The sequence below is a fragment of the Schistocerca piceifrons genome, chromosome 2, assembly GCF_021461385.2.
Source record: "Schistocerca piceifrons isolate TAMUIC-IGC-003096 chromosome 2, iqSchPice1.1, whole genome shotgun sequence".
Lineage (NCBI taxonomy): Eukaryota > Metazoa > Arthropoda > Insecta > Orthoptera > Acrididae > Schistocerca > Schistocerca piceifrons.
The window spans coordinates 748,560,621-748,584,228 of NC_060139.1; the positions used below are offsets into that span (position 1 = coordinate 748,560,621).

At 43.8% G+C, this 23,608-nt stretch overlaps 1 protein-coding gene across 1 annotated transcript in view; it reads left to right on the forward strand.

Moving 5' to 3' along the window:
* LOC124775818 (retinal guanylyl cyclase 2-like) overlaps positions 1–23,384 on the forward strand; it is a 295,210-nt gene extending 271,826 nt beyond the window's left edge. Inside the window, exons 9-11 of the mRNA XM_047250651.1 lie at positions 6,553–6,693; positions 23,093–23,285; positions 23,376–23,384. Coding sequence (XP_047106607.1) covers positions 6,553–6,693; positions 23,093–23,285; positions 23,376–23,384 — 343 coding nt within the window. The remainder of the gene's footprint in view (positions 1–6,552; positions 6,694–23,092; positions 23,286–23,375) is intronic.
* Positions 23,385–23,608: the final 224 nt, after the last annotated feature.

The window sequence follows — 23,608 nt, forward strand, 5'->3', positions numbered from 1 at the left end:
CCATTGCTCTTACGGTACGCATTTTAGGGGCCGGACAGTCATTATTTGTTCTGGTCTATACTACCACATCCGAAAGTTGCCTATCCGACAACCTTTGCAACAACAGTGCCGGTACATGTATTCGACTATCAGAGGTCCTCAGATATTCGCTAATGGCTTTCGACTCGGTCGTTTCCGAACCAGGGTCCCTTATCACTCTCCATGATCCCTGAAGTTGGTAACATCGTCACGGAATCACCCTGTATGTAAGTGACAGTCTTCACATATCCAAAAAGCAGAAATATACCCCCTGCAATTAACATTGCAGAGAATATTTTTAAAAATGCTTCCCATGCGGCATTACAACTGATTTACATATTTGTTGTTAAGAAAATTGCACATTTTATAATAATATAAAAATCGGAAAATTAAAAAAAAGTTCGTTCTAACTCCCACTGAGTGTCCGCTAGCCATCGTACTACGGTATCTTGGGTCCAGCTTACTGTGTGAAAGGTTTTCTTGGTTAATCGTGAGCCGTCGATTCGTATTATATGTCCATAACATTTCAGACATCTTTTCCATGCAGTGGTACCACTATATCGCCCATTTCCTGTTAACTTTTGCGCACACAGATATCATCTTGAATTCTGGGTCCAAGTTTTTCGCAGTGGCTGTCGTTCCATTTTCTTGGTGACACTGACACGGGTTGTTTTGGTGATGTCTCAGCTCTTTAGACTGATTTTGGGAGAACGACCATCTGGTAGTGATGTACACTGGTTCTGGTGGAAAGGAATTTCCTGTTGAAAAAATTCCAGATGATTATCTTGCCTTTGCCCTATTTTTTCCTGCCAGACCATCACTTTAAAATCTGTTTATTTAATTTTCGACAGGGGAGAACCACATATTTACGTACCTCCTACTAACAGACAATTATCCACAACTGTATCCTCTTTGAAGGTGCGACTGTCACACGCTATTTTTACTCTATGACTACCAAACTTCTGTACTGAAATGCAACGTTCTTACATCAAGAACAGCTCCTTACATTCTAAATTATTTTCACTACAGAGTATCATAGGCGATTATGCGAGATTCTTATGTGTTCCAAGCACTCAGCTATATTATAATCTGCCTGATAGTATCGAAGAAGTTACGACGGCAAGGAAAAACGTATTCGGTCTCGTGGTGAAGGATTATTTCTGTGATAAAAAATAAATGTACTTTTGTACGTAATTCCCTGCTTGGTCAGTGCATCTTTTTGCAACTATACAAAGCCTTATATGGATCTTTTCTTTTCCAAGTCCTACATTATTTTCATGCTTTCTTTTATACACTAGCGTTCGATTTTTAACACGCAGCACAGCACTGACATACAATATTGTCTCGTTTGTGTATGAATCTGGATACATAAAAACATGCGCCGATTAGGGTGATCTGTAAGAAATAGCACTGCTCGTTTGAACGCTGACGCCCATTTCTTTACTACTTACAACGAATGAGCAAAATATTAACAAATTTTCATCTACTGTAGATGAACTGTTCATAGTGAACCGTATAAGACATAGATTTTTGTTATGATGTAGGCCGAATGCTATTGTGTTCGCTCCCCGTCTGTGTGGCTTGGAAATAAGCACCAATCACCTTCCTCTCTGTCGTGACCGGGCCTTTGGCATCGAATTCATTTCTTGCTACAGCGTGATTCGACCTGTGTACGCAATCATTAGAGAGCAGATCCAGCGTGATGATAGATTAAACGCAGAAGACTGTTGCACTGATTAAACGCAGAAGACTGTTGCACTACTCTACTGAAATAACAGCGACTACAGACTATTTTAAACAGATATAATTTCAAAAGAAAAGACCACAGCTACTGGATGCAGACAGTGATTGCAGACCCGGGAGAGTCGATAGAAAGTGCACGTAAACGGTATGACCATGCGGTCTTGAGACTGTGGCAGCCACGGAAACGCACGTAGACTGCAGAAAAGGTCTGGTCCCAGTGAGGCAAAGTTCTCGCTGTCGGAGTTACTTAACAGCTCGCTTTTCGGAGAAAACGTCTGACTGTGCTAAAAGCTCCACTTTTCGTAGCCAACTTAACTGCCCTCATTTTCATAGTTTTGGGTAGGGCACACGTTAAGTTAGGCTGGCTAACACTGCCATCCTCTAACGGTCGGGATCGCTTCTCTGGCGCCCCTCTGCGCATCCGTACACGAAGGACCGTTCAAACTAGGCGTAAAGGGCTCCCTTAAAATGGGAAGTATTATCTTGGCGAAAACTGACAACCTCTGAACTAAAAGCAATCACAACCAGCAAAATACTCGTACACCGTGGCATCACCACTGTCACTTTGGTATCTCTCGACCTCCTTCTCAATAAACATAAAATCACAAGTAAATTGTAGTTAACATAATTACTTTACATTGAAATATTTTTGATAGCTTCAAATGCTGATTAGACTGTAATTACCTTAATCCAGATGTGGTGATACTATCAACGCCATTTCTCTGTCTGTTCAAGAAGATTTTACCTAGCCATAGCGCTGATTTTTCTCAGCTTTAGCAGTGAACATAGGGATCATTCCTTTAAATAACGGTAACTCTATATTTACTACTTACCGAGTTCCTATAAACCTCAATCTGTAGTCTCAAGAAGGAATGTTTTGATTTGTTTGCATCTTTCTTTCTCTCTGCTACCTTTCCATTTTCTTCTTTTCTTCTTTCGTCCATCGTTTATTTTGGTTGTATATTAAAGATGGTACAATATAAACGGGTAACATATTTTCATTTTATGTTATTAATGACTGCGTAAATGTGTATATGCCTGTGTCCCGAAATCAAAGTGTGTTTTATACAAGATGATTCCGTGATGATGTTGCAGACTTTCGGGGATGGTGGAAAAGGGTAAATGTGTGTATTTGAGGTAAGAAATTCTGGTCCGGAAATGTTCGAATCGAAAGTCATAAACTAAAATAAGTCTGATACATCTGACAGACGAATAAATGTGCCGGTACTGTTGTTGGTAACATTGTCGGTTAAATAACTTTCGGAGACAGTATAGATCAAAAGAAGAAAAAGGGCCTAGTAACACTGACTCTAAAATGCATACCTGAAGAGGTATGAGCACTTGTTCACATTCGCCACCGTGAAAGACATCTCTTCAACTAAACAAGTGCCCATAGTTCTTAAGATATGCATTTGAGAGCCCATATTTCGTTATCAGGAGAAACAAAACTGGTATTCTACGGATCGGAGCGTGGAATGTCAGATCCCTTAATCGGGTAGGTAGATTAGAAAATTTTAAAAGGCAAATGGATAGGTTAAAGTTAGATATAGTGGGAATTAGTGAAGTTCGGTGGCAGGAGGAGCAAGACTTGTGGTCAGTTGAATACAGGGTTATAAATACAAAATCAAATAGGGTAATGCAGGAGAAGCTTTCATAATGAATAAAAAAAGTGGGTAAGCTACTGCGAACAGCGTAGTGAACGCATTATTGTAGCCAAGACAGACACGAAGCCCACGCCTACCACAGTAGTACAAGTTTATATGTCAACTAGCTCCGCAGAGGCTGAGGACATTAAAGAAATGTATAATCCGATACAAGAAATAATTCAAATAGTGAATGGAGACGAAAATTTAATAGTCACGGGGGATTGGAATTCGACAGTAGGAAAAGAAAGGGAAGGAAAAGAAGGAGGTGAAGATGGACGGAGGGTAAGGAATGAAAGAGGAAGCCGCCTGGTAGAATTGTGTACCGAGCATAACTTAAACATACCTAAAACTTGGTTTATGAATCATGAAAGAAGGTTGTACACGTGGAAGATGCCTGGAGAAACAGGAAGGTTTCAGATAGATTATATAATGATAAGATAGCGATTTAGGAACCAAGTTTTAACTTGTAAGACACTTTCAGGGGAAGATCTGGACTCTGACCACAATCTATTTATTGATTATTTACTGTAGATTAACACTGAAGAAACTGCAGAAATGTGGGAATTTAAGGAGATGGGACCTGGATAAACCGAAAGAACCAAAGGTTGTAGAGAGTTTCAGACAGAGCATTGGGGATCGACTGACAAGAACGGGGGAAAGAAATACAGTAGAAGAAGAATAGGTAACTGTGAGAGATGAAATGGTGAAGGCAGCAGAGGATCAAGTAGGTAAAAAGACGAGGGCTAGTAGAAATTCTTGGGTAACAAAGAGGTATTGAATTTAATTGATGAAAGGAGATTTAATTGATGAAATGAGATCGACAGGAAGTGCAAAACGGCTAAGCGGGAATGGCTAGAGGACAAATGTAAGGATGCAGAAGCATATATCACGAGGGAAAAGATAGGGACTACCTATAGGAAAATTAAAGCGACCTTTGGAGAAAAGAGAACCACTTGTATGAACATCAAGATCTCAGGTGGAAAACCAGTTCTGAGCAAAGAAGGGAAAGTAGAAAGATGGAAGGTGTATATAGAGGGCCTATACAAGGGCGATGTACTTGAGGACAATATTATGGAAATGGAAGAAGATGTAGATGAAGATGAAATGGGAGATCTGATACTGCGTGAAGAATTTGACAGAGCACTGAATGACCAAAGTCGAAACAAGTCCCGGGGAAGAGACAACTTTCTATTATAGCTACTGATAGCCTTGGGAGAGCCAGCCCTAACAAAACTCTACCATCTGTTGAGCAAGATATATGAAACAGGTGAAATATCCTCAGACTTCAAGACGAATATAATAATTCCACTCCCAAAGAAAGCAAGAGTTCACAGGTGTGAAGATTACCGAACTATCAGTTTAATAAGTCACTGCTGTAAAATACTAACACGAATTCTTTACAGATGAATAGAAAAACTGGTAAAAGCCGACCTCGGGGAAGATCAGTTGGGATACCGTGGAAATGTTGGAACATGTGAGGCAATACTGACCCTACGACTTATCGTAGAAGGTAGATTAAGGAAAGGCAAACCTACGTATCTAGCATTTGTAGATTTAGAGAAAGCTTTTGACAATGTTGACTGGAATTCTCTCTTTCAAAGTTTGGAGGTGGCTGGGGTAAAATACAGGGAGCGAAAGGCTATTTACAATTTGTACAGAAACCAGATGGCAGTTATAGGAGTCGAGGGGCACGAAACGGAAGCAGAGGTTCGGAAGGGAGTGAGACAGGGTTGTAGCCTATCCCCGATGTTATTGAGTCTGTATATTGAGCAGCAGTAAAGGAAACAAAAGAAAAATTTGGAGTAGGAATTAAAAGCCATGGAGAAGAAATAAAATCTTTGAGGTTTGCTGATGACATTATAATTGTCAGAGACAGCAAAGAACATGGAAGAACAGTTGAACGGAATGGACAGTGTCTTGAAATGAGGATATAAGATGAACATAAACAAAAGCAAAACGATAATGGAAGGCAGTTGAATTAAATCAGGTGATGCTGAGAGAATTAGGTTAGGAAAAATGGTTCAAATGGCTCTGAGCACTGTGGGACTTAAAATCTGTGGTCATCAGTCCCCTAGAACTTAGAACTAATTAAACCCAACTAACCTAAGGATATCACACACACTCATGCCCGAGGCAGGATTCGAACCTGCGACCGTAGCGGTCGCGCGGTTCCAGACTGAAGCGCCTAGAACAGCTCGGCCACACCGGCCGGCTTAGATTAGGAAATGAGATGCGTAAGTGGTAGATGATTTTTGCTATTTGGGGAACAAAATAACTGATGATGGTCGAAGTAGAGAAGATATAAAATGTAGACGGGCAATGGCAAGAAAAGCGTTTCTGAAGAAGAAAAATTTGTTAACATTGAGTACAGATTCAAGTGTCAGGAAGCCTTTTGTGAAAGTATTTGTATGGAGTTTAGCCATGTATGGAAGTGAAATATGGACGATAAATAGTTTAGACAAGAGGAGAACAGAAGCTCTCGAAATGTGGTGCTACATAAGAATGCTGAAGATTAAATGGGTAAATCAAGTAACTAATGAGGAGAAAATGAACAGGGGAGAAGAGATTTTTCTGGCAGAACTTGACTAGAAGAAGGGGTCGGTTGGTAGGACATGTTCTGAGACATCAAGGGATCACCAATTTACTATTGTAGGGCAGCGTGGAGGGTAAAAATGGTAGAAAGAGACCAAGAGATGAATACACTAAGCAGATTGAGAAGGATGTAGGTTCCAGTAGTTACTTTGAGATGAAGAAGCTTGCACAGGATAGAGTAGCATGGAGGGATGTATCAAACCAGTCTTTGTACTGAAGACCACAACAACAAAATATACTGTAAATTTTTTTTCTTCCCTTGGTCGATACTACCAATTCTGAAAGCTGTCTACCGTACAGTCTCAGCAACAACAGTGCCGGTACGTGTATTCCACTGTCACAGGTATCAGAACGATTCTCGCTTATCAATTTCGCCTCTCTCATTCCTGGACCATGGTCCTCTACCTCAGATAGACACATTTACCCATCTCCATCATCTCTGAAAGTTTACATCATCACGGAATCACCCTGTATAAGAGATGACATAAGAGCAAATAACCGAATAAATTAAATAAAGACAAACATTAATTGTCATCCACGAACTCTGCTTCAGGAAGGTGAACTTCGTGGACACGATGTTCCAAATGCTGGAGAAGTACAGCAACAACCTGGAGGAGCTGATCCGCGAACGCACTGAGCAGCTGGACATGGAGAAGAAGAAGACGGAGCAGCTGCTGAACCGCATGCTGCCCAGGTGGGTTTCCTCAAACCTGCCCATGACTCTACATTGTACAGTCCAAGGTATCATAACAACAATTTTGTTCAATTTTTCGTTCTCTTCGAAAATCAAAGATCGACTGCAAGTACTGGAACTGTACATAATCGATTGTTTCAGTTGGAGAACCCTTTGTCCGTTATAAGCTACGTTTTCGCCGAATATAAATTGATTTGGATATAATATAACAGACTTTTGTGCTACTACGTCCTATTTCTTGAAATTTTCCGTCTCTTTCCAAGCTGATATTTTCATTCACATGTACTTTTATCCGATTCCTCCGTGTGATTCAAGCTCTCGTATCTTGTTTACATTCTAGAAATTGTACCCAGCATTACTAACACATCTTGCAAGTCAGACCCATCTCTTATACGTAGTGACGTAATTGGTTATCGAGTTTGTATTTCCATTACCCTTACGATTGTGTCCATGGTAGTATATGTGCGAGTAACTTGCGTCACGGGTTATGGCGTGAGCTGTTTCGGTTTAACGATTTCTTGGAGTAACCTCCCGTCTGATCGGGATTTTCGGCGGCGCTCACTCGTCTGCATTCTTCTGTCGAAGGTATGCGTCTCTGCAAAGCAGAAACCTGTTCTGCGCTCATAGGCAGCACACCTCTCCTGGTACACGCGGCGCCCCAGGACCACAGCACAGTTACGACACTTGAGAATGGGCTTATAACAGTCCGAAACCGGTCGTGTGAAAATAAAGTAATTTACAACTGAAGCGTTATTTGCAACCTCTGCCATCTGTGTTGGTTGGCATTGGGTCACAGCGGTGCACTTGTCGTTTCTCCATATGCCACATATTTTCGACTTGCGGCAAGTCTGGTGATCTGGCGGACCAGGGCAAAAGGCTGACACGCTGTGACACCAAGAAGGCACGTGTTCGTGCAGAAACATATGGTCGCGGTTTTTATCGCTGAAAAATGGCGTCTGGAATGCAGTGCACAAAGGGTAGCAGAATGTTATTCACGTAGGTCACAATGGTCACAGTGCTCTGTACACGCACCAACTGTGATTTGTGGTTGTACCCAACAGCAACACTCTCCATGAGGACTTGAGTTGGCGCTGTGGGTATTGTGCGAATGCAAACATTGTGATGCCGCTCCCCCTGTCTGCAGCAAATCAAAATCCGGCTATCATTTTCAGACAAACAGAACCTGGATTCGTCCGAAAATACTATCTGATGCCATTCCTACCACCAGAAACGACGTTCTGTACATCAGTGCCGACCAGCATGTTCATCAAAGGTAGGCGGACAAGTGAACGACGCGCACGTAGCCCATCCCGTAATAAACGACGACGGACCGTCACCCCTGATGGATACCAGAGCCGAGGAGGACGCGGATACGTCCTGCAATGCCATTCGGATGAAGCATCTCTCCAAAGTCGAAATAAGAAAAAAGAGTAAAATCGTATCAAAGGCACATGGACGTCGAAACAGGTGACGGCAGTCTGAAATGCTCTTGTGATGGTGTCGCGGAGGTAAAAGAACATTAGCATTTACTTAAGCTGTCCTGCTTGCGAACAGCTAGCATCTTCATACCATACTTTCATAGTGCATTACTCTTTATATACACACATCAAAAAAAGTTTTGCACCAGCTCGGTTTCGAGAGTTCCGGAACCTGTAAAGAAAATTGGAGTAGAGATCAACATAAACATCATTCCCGCCCTTTTTATTGCTCATGAAAACCACACATTTCATGCTGTACCACCATACAGCGAGACCTTCAGAGGTGGTGGTCCAGATTGCAGTACACACCGGTACCTCTAATACCCAGTAAGACGACCTCTTGCATTGATGCATGCCTGTATTCGTCGTTGCATACTATCCACAAGTTCATCAAGGCACTGTTGGTCCAGATTGTCTCACTTCTCAACTGCGATCCGGCGTAGATCTCTGTGAGTGGTTGGTGGGTCACGTCATCCTTAAACAGCCCTTTTCAATCTATCCCTGGCATGTTCGATAGGGTTCATGTCTGGAGAACATGCTGGCCATTCTAGTCGAGCAGTGTCGTTATCCTGAAGGAAGTCATTCACAAGATGTGCACGATGGGGGCGCGAATTGTCATCCATGAAGACGAATGCATCGCTAATATGCTGCCGATATGGTTGCACTGTCGGTCGGAGGATGGCATTCACGTATCATACAGCCGTTGCGGCACCTTCCATGACCACCGGCGGCATATGTCGGCCCCACATAATGCCACCCCAAAACATTAGGCAACCTCCACCTTGCTGCACTCGCTGGACAGCGTGTCTAAGGCGTTCAGCCTGAGCGGACTGCCTCCAAACACGTCTCCGATGATTGTCTGGCTGAAGGCATATGCGACAGTCATCGGTGAAGAGAACGTGACACCTTGCTGCACTCGCTGGACAGCGTGTCTAAGGCGTTCAGCCTGAGCGGACTGCCTCCAAACACGTCTCCGATGATTGTCTGGCTGAAGGCATATGCGACAGTCATCGGTGAAGAGAACGTGATGCAAATCCTGAGCGGTCCATTCGGCATGTTTCTGAGCCCATCTGTACCGCGCCGCATGGTTGCAAAGATGGACCTTGCCATGGACGTCGGGAGTGAAGCTTCGTATAATGCAGCCTATTGCGTACAGTTTGAGTCCTAACACGATGTACTGTGGCTGCACGAAAAGTATTATTCAACATGGTGGCCTTGCTGCCAGGTTTCCTACGAACCATAATCCGTAGGTAGCGGTCATCCACTGCAGTAGTAGCCCTTGGGCGTCCTGAGCGAGGCATGTCATCGGCAGTTCGTGTCTCTCTGTATTTCCTCCATGTCCGAAAAACATCGTTTTGGTTCACTCCGAAACGCCTGGACACTTCCCTTGTCGAGAGCCCTTCCTTGCACAAAGTAACAATGCGGACGCGATCGAACCGCGGTATTGACCGTCTAGGCATGGTTGAACTACAGACAACACGAGTCGTGTATCTCCTTACTGGTGGAATGACTGGAACTGGTCGGCTGTCAGACCCCCTCCGTCTAAAAGGGGGTGCTCATGCAAAGTTGTTTACATCTTTGGGCGGGTTCAGTGACATCTCTGAACAGTGAAAGGGACTGTGTCTGTGATACAATATCCACAGTCGACGTCTATCTTCAGGAGTTCTGGGAACCGGGGTAATGCAAGACTTTTTTGACGTGTGTATATGAGTATTCAAAATTCATTGATGGAACAAATTGTTGTAGAAACAACTATTTTTGTTTGAATCTGTCGTCTTCTGACTGGTTTGATGTGGCCCACCACGAATTCCTGTACTGTGCCAACTTCTTCATTTCAGATTAGTACTGGCAACCTACGTCTTCAATTATTTGCTGAATGTTCCAGTCTCTCCTCTTCCGGTTTTCCCACAGCCATTGTTTCGCTACCATGTAATGCGGTGCTCCAAATGTACTCTCTCAGAAATGCCATCCTCAAATTAAAATCTTTGCCAGTGCCCTTTTTATCAGTGCTAGGTTGCTTTTTATGTCTTCCTTGCTCCGTCTCTCATTTGTTATTTTGCTGCCTAGGTAGGAGAATTCCTTAACTTCATCTAGTTCGTGATCATGAATCCTGATGTTAAGTTTCTCGCTGTTGTCATTTCTGCTACTTCTCATTACTTTCGTATTTTTTTCGATTGACTCTCAATCCATATTCTGCACTCATTAGACTGTTCATTCCATTCAGCAGATCCTATAATTCTTCTTCAGTTTGAGTGAGGATAGCAATGTCATAAGCGAATCTTATCGCCTTGGACTTTAATTCCATTCTTGAACCTTTCTTTAATTTCCGTCATTGCTTCTTCGATGTACAGATCGAACAGTAGAGGCGAAAGACTACATCCCTGTATGACACCCTTTTTAATCAGTGCACGAACACGATAGATAAATACTGCTTATACTGCTGCTTAACGTAATGCCATTCGGTGTTGGAATAAACCGGAAATTTCTTAAGTGTTATAAATGAAGAGTAATGCACTCTAAAAGTAGGGGATGAAAATTTTACGAGCGGGTCCCCTTAATCTCCGTGGACAATATTTCATTTCTACAGGGTTCTTTGGTAGACCGTACGGTCTGTTTGAAGTATGGTCATATGTTAATTATGCGCTCAGTTTAAAATGTGAGAAAGCGTATAATAACTCAAAAGTCTCGTTCTCAGTTGTGATACAGTTTTACTTTAATAAAAACAGTAAAGAACAACAAATGGCTCTGAGCACTATGGGACTTAACTAAAGAACAACAGGTGTGTGAACTGCTTTCTGGTGAAATGTAAAAAATTCGGAGATATAATTTGAGCAGTGGATAATGATGAGAGAAAAGGCTACTAAGGCATATAGAGAGAGAGAGAGAGATAGAGAGGGAGAGGGAGAAGGAGAGGGAGAAAGAGATAGAGAGAGGGGGGGGGGAGGGACGTCAATGAAAGCGGGCGAGCAGATAACGAAGCAGAGGTTGGAGGCGTTCCACACGTCTTCCACCAGTATTTCTGGCCGGCTGTTGGCACCCAGCAGTTGTAGCGCCCTATGCTGTGCTGATCACACTGGGAATAATTAAGGTGCCTGTATAATGCATGAATTATGTTTTCCAGCATAGCGAGCGGAGCGTTTGAGGAACCGCTTTGCTGGTCTGCGTGTTTGCCCCGCGAATAATTTGTAGTTAATTGAAAGCGCGTGCCGCACAGAGTTCCGCCTTATCCTGCTTGCTTTAGTCTGTGCCTGCCCACTTCTCTCTCTCTCTCTCTCTCTCTCTCTCTCTCTCTCTCTGTCCCTCTCTCTCTCTTTCGCCTCGCCTCTCTTCCTTCCCCGTTATTAAGCGCGAGTCGTGACCCGTGCCTAATTTCTCACGGCCGTCCAACGTTTTCATTTCGCGTTTCACCCGGAATGAATATTAAAGAGAAGCGCGAGCCGAAGGAAAAGAGAGTTCAAAGGGCGGCCGCCACTCGAAATGCAGCCCTCGACGGCAGCTTAGACTCGTGGCGCACAGCCCGTCGTGTTCCAATAGGTCCGGACAAGACCAGAGGCGTTTTCAGTTGCAGGCAGACGCAAGGACGGGCCAGAGGGAACGCGGCCTCTAGCCAACGAGCTCCCTGTGTACGGAGCGTGTTGTTAAGCTCTGAAAACTGAGGTCCGTTGCATATCAGGAGTTTCTACCCTCCAGGTTTTGGAAAAAAAACATCGAATAAGGGTATTCATGCCACTTGAACATCAGTGGTCTCTTATTTTGACTCTAGACATTTCAGTTGCGCAAATAGGACCGACAGTTTGATATTCAGACGTCTTCCGTGTTTCACGACAACGGTTAGCTTAAGATTCGCTAACTGCATAACGCATTAATAGCTCAACATACGCTAGCTAATCCTTAGTGTCCGGACACCCGTATGCAGTGCGGAAGTTACCACTAGCTGTCGCGAGAGGCTGTTCCGCAAATATGAAAAGAAGGTGAGGCTGTTGTCAGCAGAACAGCTGTAATAGCAGAGCGGCAGAGCAGGTAGGTGAGGAAAGCTCAATGACTTGTAACGTGGACTAGTCATCGGATGTTGCATTAGTAACAAATCTATCAGGGACACATCAACCATTCTAAACCTGCCCAAGTAGCCTGTCGGTCATGTAATTGTGAAGTGAAAATACGCAGAAGCAACAACTGCTAAATCAAGACCAGGACAGTGGCTGTCGAACACTCTACATATATGTGGATACTCTACAAATCACATTTAAGTGCCTGGCGTAGGGTTCATCGAACCACTTTCACAATAAATCTCTGTTATTCCAATCTCGTATAGCGCAGGAAGAATGAACACCTATATCTTTCCGTGCGAGCTCTGATTTCCCTTATTTTATCGTGGTGCTCGTTTCTCCCTACGTAGGTCGGTGTCAACAAAATATTTTCGCATTCGGAGGAGAAGGCTGGTGATTTAAATTTCGTGAGAATATTCCGCCACAACGAAAAACGCCTTTGTTATAATGATGTCCACCCCAAATCCTGTATCATTTCAGTGACACTCCTCCCCTATTTTACGATGATACGAAACGCGCTGCCCTCCTCTGAACTTTTTCGATATAATCCGTCAATCCTATCTGGTAATGATCGCACACAGCGCAGCAGTATTCTAAAAGGCGACGGACAGGCTTTGTGTAGACTGTCTCTTTAGTAGTTCTGTTACATCTTCTAAGTGATCTGCCAATGGAACGCAGTCTACGGTTAGCCTTCCCCACGACATTTTCTATGTGTTCTTTCTAATTTAAGCTATTCGTAACTGAAATTCCGAAGCATTTAGTTGTATTTCCGGCTCTTAGATTCGACTGATTTATCATGTAACCGAAGTTTAACGGGGTCACATAACTGAGACGATATTCCACAAGGAAGCTATTTCACTGCAAGCCGCTTGTGTGGTACAGTGTCAAAAGCCTTCTGGACATCTAGAAATACGGAATCAATTTGAAATCCCTTGTCGATACAACTCAACACTTCGCGCGACTAAAGAGCTAGTTGTGTTCCACAAGAACGATGTTTTCTAAATCCTCGTTGACTGTGTGTGAATAGACCGTTTTCTTCGAGGTAATTCATAATGTTCGAAGTCAATATATGTTCCAAAATCTTGCTGCATATCAAAAAAATGGTTCAAATGGCTCTGAGCGCTATGGGACTTAACTTCTGAGGTCATCAGTCCCCTAGAACTTAGAACTACTTAAACCTAACTAACCTAAGGACATCACACAACACCCAGTCATCACGAGGCAGAGAAAATCCTTGACCCCGCCGGGAATCGAACCCGGGAACCCGGGCGCGGGAAGCGAGAACGCTACCGCACGACCACGAGCTGCGGACAATTAACTAAGGACATCGCACACATCCATGCACGAGGCAGGATTCGAACGTGCGACCGTAGCGGTAGCGCAATTGCAGACTGTAGCGCCTAGAACCGCTCGGCCAGTCCAGTAGGCTGCTCCATATCGACGTAAATGATAGTGGCCTGTAATTTAGTGGATTACTCCTACTACCTTTCTTGAATATTGGTGTGACCTGTGCAACTTTCCAGTCTTTGGGTACGGATCTGTCGTCGAGCGAACGGTTGCATATGATTGTTAAGTATGGAGCTATAGTATCATCATACTCTGAAAGGAACCTGACTGGTGTAAAATTTTGACCGGAAGAGTTGCTTCCATTAAGTGATTTAAGTTGCTTCACTATTCCGAGGATATCTACTTCTACGGTACTCATGCTGGCAGCTGTTCTTAATTCGAATTCTGGAATATTTACTTCGTCTTCTTTTGTGAAGGCATTTCGAAAGACCGTGTTTAGTAACTCTGCTTTGTCAGCACTGTCGTCGATAGTATTTCTATTGCCTTCGTGCAGAGAAGGCATTATGTCTTGCCGCTAGCAGACTTCACATACGACCAGAATCTCTTTGGATTTTCTGCCATGTTTCGAGATAAAGTTTCGTTCTGGAAACTATTGTAAGCATCTCGCACTGAAGTCTGCACGAAATTTCGAGCTTCTGTAAAAGATAGCCAATGTTGAGATTTAGCGTCCGTTTAAATTTGACAAGCTTTTTTACGTTGTTTCTGCTACAGTGTTCTAACCCGTTTTATGTACCAATGAGGATCAGCTCCGTTGTTTGTTAATTTTTTTTTGTATAAATCTCTCAAATTGCTGCCGACACTATTTCTCTGAATTCAAACCACATGTCGTCTACACTTATATTATTAGTTTGGAAGGAGTGGAGATTGTCTCTCAGGAAGGTGTCAAGTGAAATTTTACCTGCTTTTTTGAATAGGTATATTTTTCGTTTTACAACATTGGGGACGGTGGCTGTAAAAAATCGCATGACATCAGCGGAGGGAATCACTCGTTAAGTTCGTAACGCTACCAGCAGTCCAGTTAGTACAATGACTGTCCGTAGGGAGATAAAAAAGCATGTGCTTTAGTGGTGGGGCAGCTCCTCAGAAGCTACACACTTGAAGTGGTGCAAACAGCGACGGCACTGGGCGGCGCATGACGAAACGAGTGATGTGGAGTGATAAATCGCCTTATAACTTGAAGAAGTCCGATGTAAAGGTTTGGGTTTGTCGAATGCGTAGAGAACGTAACCTACCATCATGCGTAGAGCCAACAGTGAAGTACAGAGAAGGTAGTGTTACGGCATGGAAGTGTCCTTCATCGTTAGCGTCTGGTCCCCTTACTGCGCTTAAGAAAACGCTAGAAGCGAAAAGATATGGAGCACCTTTTACAGCATTGTGTATCGTGTACAGTAGGGCAACAGTTCGGAGACGATGACTGTTTCTACCAGCACAATTTTCCTGTCATAAAGCAGCATCCGTGAGACAATGTTTTGTGAACAAAGACTTTCCTGATATGGACTGTCTTATAGAGAGACCCGACCTGAACCTAATGGAACATCTCTGGATTGAGTTAGAGCGTCGACTTTGCTCCAGGCCCCAGCGACGAACCTAAGTACTTTCTCTGGTTTCGGCTCTTGACTAAGAACAGGGTGCCTTTCTTCCACAGACATTTACACACCTCATTGAAGTGTCCCCAGCAGCGTCCAAGCCGTCATAAAGACGAAGCGTGGAAACACCCAATTCAGATGTCTGCTAAAAAGTGTACTGGTACTTTTGATACATTTGCAGCCTAGGTAGTAGTTGATGGAGCTCGTGTAGCGGAAACTCTGTAGAGCGACTGTGATGCAGGCAGTTCCATAGATTATCTGCAGCCTCAAATTTTCCCGATGTTGGCATCCTGGTGGAACAAACCTGCTTCCTTCTGCATAAGCTTCTTCTGTTCTTCTCGGTACCTGCACTTGGTCCAAAACTAGCTGAAATATATTAGTTCTGATGATAGTCTATAGCAAAACTGTGGTCGACACCAGAGGTAGATTTAAAAGACCTTCATTAAACTCTTGATGTAAATTTTCACTACCGGCCGCTGTGACCGAGCTGTTCTAGGCGCTTCAGTCCGGAACCGCGCTGCTGCTACGGTCGCAGGTTCGAATCCTGCCTCGGGCATGGATGTGTGTGATGTCCTTAGGTTATTTAGGTTTAAGTAGTTCTAAGTCTAGGTGCCTGATGACCTCAGATGTTAAGTCCCATAGTGCTCAAAGCCATTTGAAACATTCACTGATATGGCCAGTTTCGGATCCCACTTATAGTTAGCATTAAAGGAATGCAGACTGTTACCTACCACACTTGTTCATAGATCGTTAAATTGTTTAGTGCAGTAATCACACTACACAGTCTAGTAATTCTACACTATCCACACGTGACAAAAATTTAACGCATCAATTCACCAATCAGTGTCCTCATACACATTTCAGGAACTCTTAAGATAGTGCACAAAAATAGTCATTAGTCCGTCAACACTGTCCTGCAAACGACTTATGGTTCTTAGGAGTCAATAATCACTGTTCCTCTAATAACTTCTCACTGGGAATTAATTAGTAATTACTGTACAGAAGTCATAGATTAAACCTGTGGCTGAAGAAAACGAACTGTACGCAATATAAGCGAATATTTCAGAATATTAATTATCGGACTATATGGCACACTATCACGACAACAGACATAGTCGTTGCTCACTCTATTCTCGGCCGCAAGCAGTCTGAGAGATGTACTAGGTCTATATAATGTTTCGCCTATGAACAATATGTTTTACACTACTCATTATTAACAGAAGCCAACTTAAATACAATATTTTATGACCCTCAAAATACTTATCTATCTAATTAGTGAGTTAATTAACAAATTCTGCACGTCACATGAAACACAAAAAAATATATCAACAAAATTATAAGCCAAAGTTCATAATCTAACTATGATTTTGATATAGTTAGTAACTGAAGTCAGTTATGGTCTAAAGCTTTAATGTTCATTAATTCGGAAGATAATTAGTTCTAGACACTTTTAGATACTCTACAGAAAAGTTGGAAGTATCTACTTTCAAATGATAGGCGTTAATACGCTGAAATATGTTTCCTACCGCCCACTCAATATGTAAGGTCGTACTGTATGACCATTTTCAATTAACAATATTTCAAAATTAACAAAGTTTCTTAGTTAACTAATTAGATCATTTCCACTAGATTAGCAAGTGGTATATAATGAGCAATGAAATTCAATGGGACTAAACTTATGGTATTGGGTATTAGGTACACTATCATAATGTCATTATCACAGTATAGGAAAAAATTTAGAAAATCTTGGGGGGCAGCAAAATATAGCAGACAACATTGGATACTCAACTTGCTTCGTTTCACAGGGAGGAGGAAGTTAGTGTTTAACGTCCTGTCGACAACGAGGTCTTTAGAGGCGGCGCACAAGCCAGGATTAGGGAAGGATGGGGAAGGAAATCGGCCATGCCCATTCAAAGGAACCATCCTGGCATTTGCCTGGAGCGATTTAGGGAAATCAAGGAAAACAGGCCAGACGGATGTCTGAACCGTTATCCTCCCAACTGCAACTCCAGTGCGTTAACCACTGCGCCACCTCGCTCGGTATTATTAAATCTGTTTCAGTGTTCACTATGAAAGACAAGCCAGATAGTAAGTTTTCCCAACCTTTTGTTAGTGGACAACACGTGCAGTACTATCCTAATTAATGTAGATAAACCCGCTTCAGTTGTAGTAACGTTTATTTAAGCCCGCCCGGTTAGACGATCGGTCTAACGCACAGCTTTCCGGAGCGGGAAGGAGCGCCTGGTCCCCGGCACGAATCCGCTCGGCGGACTTGTGTCGAGGTCCGGAGAGCCGGCCAGTCTGTGGATGCTTTTTGGCGGTTCTCTATCTGCCTCGGCGAATGCGGGCTGGTTCCCCCTATTCCGACTCAGTTACACTATGTAGGCGATTGCTGTGCAAACAAGTTCTCCACGTACGCGTACACCACCATTACTGTACTACGCAAACATAGGGGTTACACTCGTCTGGCGTGAGACGTTCCATTTAGGGGGTTCCACCGGGGGCCGAACCGCACAGTAACTCTGGGTTCGGTGTGGGGCGGCGGAGGGGTGAAGTGGACTGCGGTAGTCGACGTGGGGTTGTGGACCACTGCGGCTGCGGCGTGGACGGACCCTCTCCGGCGTTTCTAGGTCCATGGTTAACATACAACATTTACTTAAACCACGAGTCGGTCGTGATTTAAATAAATATTAGTATAACTGAAGCGGATCTCTGTAAGTTAATGATCATGCCTCTCAGCTCCAGAGCCGGCCGCAGTGGCAGAGCGGTACTAGGCGCTTCAGTCTGGAACAGCGCGACCTCCACGGTCGCAGGTTCGAATCCTGCCTCGGGCATGGATGTGTGTGATATCCTTAGGTTAGTTAGGTGTAAGTGGTTCTAAGTTCCAGGGGACTGATGACCTCAGATGTTAAGTCCCGTAGTGCTCAGAGCCATTTTGATAAGCCGTCTATCAGCTGCCAAGAGGCGTTGTCATAGAGACGTTCACAAAATCGCGTTCTAGAGAAGCGAAGCAGCGTTCTAGAGACGCGAAGCAGCTGTGCACAGCGTACAGAAACTATCCGGGATCATGCTTTTTAATTTTGATACGGGACATATATTTGTACATTGTGCACATTTGTTTGTATGACTGTTTCATAATTTCATAAGTGTTTTCACGAATACAGGGAAAAGAAATTTTTACGATACTTCACTGCAAACATAGTTAATGTTTTGTTTTAATTTTTTATATACAAGGGTCGTCCACAAAGTAAGTTCCGTTTTTATTTCTACCCGCGGCAGCGCTACGATCATAGTTCCGTGCATGTGCAGCAGTCACTCTGACTCAAGGAGAAGACATGAACACCATTTACAGATCGCTGCTGCCGACGTGTGCTTGTTTATAATGTCATCAGTAATTGAAAATGCCGCCGCGTGTGAAATCAGATCTGTGATTCGTTTTGTAAATGCAAAGAAAGTTAAACCCAAGGAAATTCATCGGCAAATCTGCGAGGCTTACGGAGAAAATGCTATGTGTGATTCAATGCCGGCCTGGGTGGCCGAGCGGTTCTAGGCGCTACAGTCTGGAACCGCGCGACCGCTACGGTCGCAGGTTCGAATCCTGCCTCGGGCATGGATGTATGTGATGTCCTTACGTTTGTTAGGTATAAATAGTTCTAAGTTCTAGGGGACTGCTGACCTCAGAAGTTAAGTCCCATAGTGCTCGGAGCCATTTGAACCATTTTTGAGTGATTCAGTGGTTAGAAGATGGGTCAGACTGTTCATTGAAGGACGTGATCAAGAGCACGATGAAGAACGAAGTGGACCCCCGTCTGTGGTTACTGATGAACTGGTTCACACAACTGAAGAGAAGATTAAGCACAACCGTAAGTTTACACTTCGTGCCACTGCTATGGAAATTCTGCAGTTCTCATTCATGAAATTGTTACTGAAAAACTGAAATTTCGAAAACTCTGCTCACGTTGGGTACCCAAAATTCTTACTGAACAATACAAAAACAATGGATGGACAGTGCACTTCAGTTTTGGACACGCTACAATGAAGAAGGTAATGGTTTTCTTTTTCGGATTGTCACGGGGGGTGAAACTTGGGTGTCGTACGATACCCCTGAAACAAAACGGCCTTCAATGGAATGGAGGTACACTTCATCCCCAACGAAGGTTAAGCCTAAGCAAATCTTGACACCTCGAAAAGTCATGTGCACCGTTTTGTGGGACAGAAAAGGCATTTTGCTAATTTATTTCTTACCACGAGGCCAAACAATCGATGCACATGGTTACTGCGAGACCATTAAGAAATAGAGCCGCGCAATACAGAACAAGCGCCGAGAATTACTGTCAAAAGGTGTTGTTTCTTTCCCACGATTATGCCCGACCTCACACGGCGAATGTGACCAAACAACTCTTACGGGAATTTCACTGGGACGCGTTTGATCATCCTCCGTGCAGCCCGGACCTCGCTCCTAGCGACTTTCATCTCTTCTTACACCTAAAATCTGTCCTTGGTAGTCAACACTTCAACAATGATGACAAGCTGAAATAAAATGTTATCACATGGTTGAATACACGGGCGGCAATCTTCTATGAAGAAGGCATACAAAAACTTGTGCAACACTATGACAAGCGCCTACAAAATTTCGGAAGCTATATAGAAAAGTAGTTTAACAGTTGTAAATTTTTGTACAATAAATATTTTTTCTCTATCTGTACACGTTTGTTTTATATAACCAAACGGAACTTACTTTGTGGACATACTTCGTAAAGTTGGCAAAATGAGTAGCCAGGCAACGCCTGGTTTGTAATCTAGTTTTCACAATAAATTTTTCTGTATCGAAAACTATGATGATCCGACGGCTATTTCGTAGAAGCGCAACTACAAACAAATAATCATATGCAAAGTGTCTACGTAGCTGGAAGCGTGTCAGTGGTCGGCCGCACACTGTGAGTCTAGCGTCCTCGCTGTCCCCTGCGGCTCCATACAACTTTGGCCGCAGCGGCTCACTGTGGTGAAACCCGGTCGCACAGCAAAATGCAGACTGCACGGAGCGGCCGAACGCAGTCGGCTGCGTGTGCGTTGCGTGCTCGCTTTCCTTGTAAGCTTGGCCACGTCCGACCTGCAGCAAGTCTGGCTGTGAGCGTGGCCGAACGAGAGTGCGCTGTGTGGTTCGCGAGACAAGACTACACGACGTATCGCTCCCCAGATTCACTGGCAAACGTTCCTCGGCGAGCCCGCTTAACTCCTGCACTATCAAGACAGTCTGAGAACAGTCTCGCCAGCCTCATTCTAACCAGCGAGACAGCGTCAAAATTGTCACTACTCCGGTGCCACAAATAAATGCCCTGTAGTAATTTAGCCGGCCAGTGTGGCCGAGCGGTTCTAGGCGCTTCAGTCCGAAACCGCGCGACTGCTACTGTCGCAGGTTCGAATCCTGCCTCGGGCATGGGTGTGTGTAATGTCTGTCCTTTGGTTAGTTAGGTTTAAGTAGTTCTAAGTTCTAGGGGACTGATGACCTCTGATGTTAAGTCCCATAGTGCTCAGAGCCATTTGAACAATTTTTTGTAGCAATTTAGCTCCTTTTAAAAAAAGACATATCACACCGATAGATTGGAAAACAAACGCCGCTAACAGTTACAACGCCATCTCCAATTTCTGCTAGCAGCTCCCGACTATTACCTCTTCGTAAGCAAAACAGGATAATACCGAGGGGTCCAAAAAAATGTATTCACTGTTTAAAAGCCCATAACTGGCAAATTTATTGACGGCGTTGTCTCATCTTTGGTAGCGCAATAGTTTGTAGTTCCGGCAATCGCCACACAAGTGGTGTACTGCGTTGTTTTGTTTTGTCAGATGACAACGCCAGATATTCAGTGTTTTGTTCTTAGTTGCACCTAGTTACTCGAGTAAACATGGCTGGCGCAAGGCTTACATTCGATGAAAGGAAGTCAGTTTTGACGTGGTATTTTAAGTGCGTAAACATTAATGAGGTTCAACGGTAATGGCGAAATGAGTATCAAACAGAGCCACCGACACGTTTAACGATTCGTCGCATTCGAGACAAATTTAAAGCCGAAGGCTGTGTAAAGATGTACACAAACAACGATCTGGACGACCTGTAACAGTAACAAGTCGAGCTAACTCCCGTCGTGTGTTACAACAATTCACTCGCTCACCACAGAAGTCTGTGAGACAGTGTGCCCGTGAAACTGGAGTGAGTCGCTCAAATGTTCGGCGAATTTTGAAGACAGCAAAGTGGAAGTGCTACATCCCACGATTGCTACACGCAATGAACGAGGACGACCAAGATCGTAGAATGGAGTACTGCGAGTGGTTTTCTAACATGGTCCGCAACGATGAAGAGTTTGCAGAGATGATTGTGTGGTCTCATGAAGCACAGTTCAAACTCAGTGGTACAGTGAATCGCCACAATTGCATCTACTGGGCCGCCAAAAATCCGAACGTCCATGTAGACAAAGCCGTGAATTTGCCAGAAGTAAATGTGTGGTGTGGATTGTCTAACCGGGGCTTGATTGGGCAATTCTTCTTTGACGGCACAGTTACCGGTGAGGTGTACCTTCAGAAGCTTCAGACATCCATTTTACCTGCCATCCGAGACTTGTATGGAGACGAAAGAATTGACTTCCAACAAGATGGTGCCCCAGCCCACTACCAAAACCGTGTTAGGGCGTATCTCCACGAAAATCTACCAGCAAAATGGATAGGCCGTAGAGGTGCTGTGGAGTATCCACCACGTTCCCCAGACCTAACTCCTCTGGACTTTTATCTGTGGGGAACACTAAAGGACGTCGTTTATCGACAAAAGCCGCGCACATTGGATGAACCTCGAGAATCCATCGTACATTCAAGTAAAAATATCCAACTGAACACGTTGCAGTTCGGCGGCATCGTTTGTGTGTGGATATTAATGGTGACCATTTCGAACACCTACAGTGGTATCTTTAAAATGAACTTTAAGCTACACTTTCACCAATAATGAGACAACTCCGTCAATTAGTTTGCAAGTTATGGACTCTTAAACAGTGGATACATTTTTTTTTACCCCTCTGTATATTTAACGATGTTGATCTGACAATCTATTATTATTATATTGATGATTTTTCGGCTAGGAACCTCTGTATGCAACTGAATGAAGGCATAATTTGTTTTGCCAGACGTGTTTTGCTTCTTTATTCAGGCATCTTCAGTGAGTGGGACCAAGCGAGGTGGCGCAGTCGTTAGCACACTGGACTGGCATTCGGGAGGACGACGGTTCAAAGTCGCGTCCGGGCACCTTGATTTAGGTTTTCCGTGATTTCCCTAAATCGCTTCAGGCAAATGTCGGTATGGTTCCTTTGAAAGAGCAAGGCTGGCTACCTTCCCCATCCTTCCCTAATCCAATGGGACCGACGTCCTCGATGTTTGGTCCCTTCCCCCAAATCAACCAATCAACGTACATTCAGTGGGTGGGTGTGCTGACATTGCTCTGCATGTGATTTTGCTGTACTACTACCGAAGCTGTTGTTCTGCTTGTAGCATTACAGAGTTTTCGGAAGAAGAGACATCATGTTAACATAACTACTGAGAAACTGATTGGAGTGAGAAGGTCTAAAAACAGACCCACTCATTCTCTTGAGGCAGAGGCGAATGCAGAGGGCGGGGGAGTCACTATGGGGTTTCACAAAAAACTTCCCCTTGCCCGCCCAAAACTACACTGTTTCTTCAAGAAAAAATTCTTTGCATCTCAGGTTTACATTCACAGTTTCGAAAATCCGCCCTCACTCCCCCCAAAGACCAAAACCCTGGATTCGACTCTGTAATTTTAATTAATTAAAAATCTGAATTTTGGTCGGGGATGACTTCTGTGTGAGATGTAGTGATTTCCAAGCTGTTAGAGTACAGGAACCGTTCCGAAAATGCTGTGCGGTAACAGTGAGTGGGTGTTTTGCAGCTCAGTGGCGGACAAGCTGAAGCTGGGCATGCCGGTGGACCCGGAGGACTTCCGCGAGGTGACGATATACTTCTCGGACATCGTGGGCTTCACCACCATATCCGCCTACTCGACACCGTTCCAAGTCGTCGACCTGCTCAATGACCTCTACACGTGTTTCGACGCTACAATAAACGCTTACAACGTCTACAAGGTAAGTGACATTTCTCTTTTCTTAATCGGAAATTGGTGTACAATAATTCACGGGTACCAGGTATACTCAATAACCATTTTTTGAATGTAGTCTCAATAGTGTCAAGGTGTTTAGCAGAAAAACCTGTGTATTAGCTAAATTGTGTTTAAGACTTATCCGCTTACGATTATACTACTACACAACAGCTTAATCGCCCGAAATCAATCGATACTGTAATCACCTCTGAAGATACCGCCCAGTATCCACAAAAATTTCTAAATTCACTGAATCGAGATAGCTTTCCGCTACACAGTCTGAGGCTTAAAGTCGGCGCTCCTGTAATG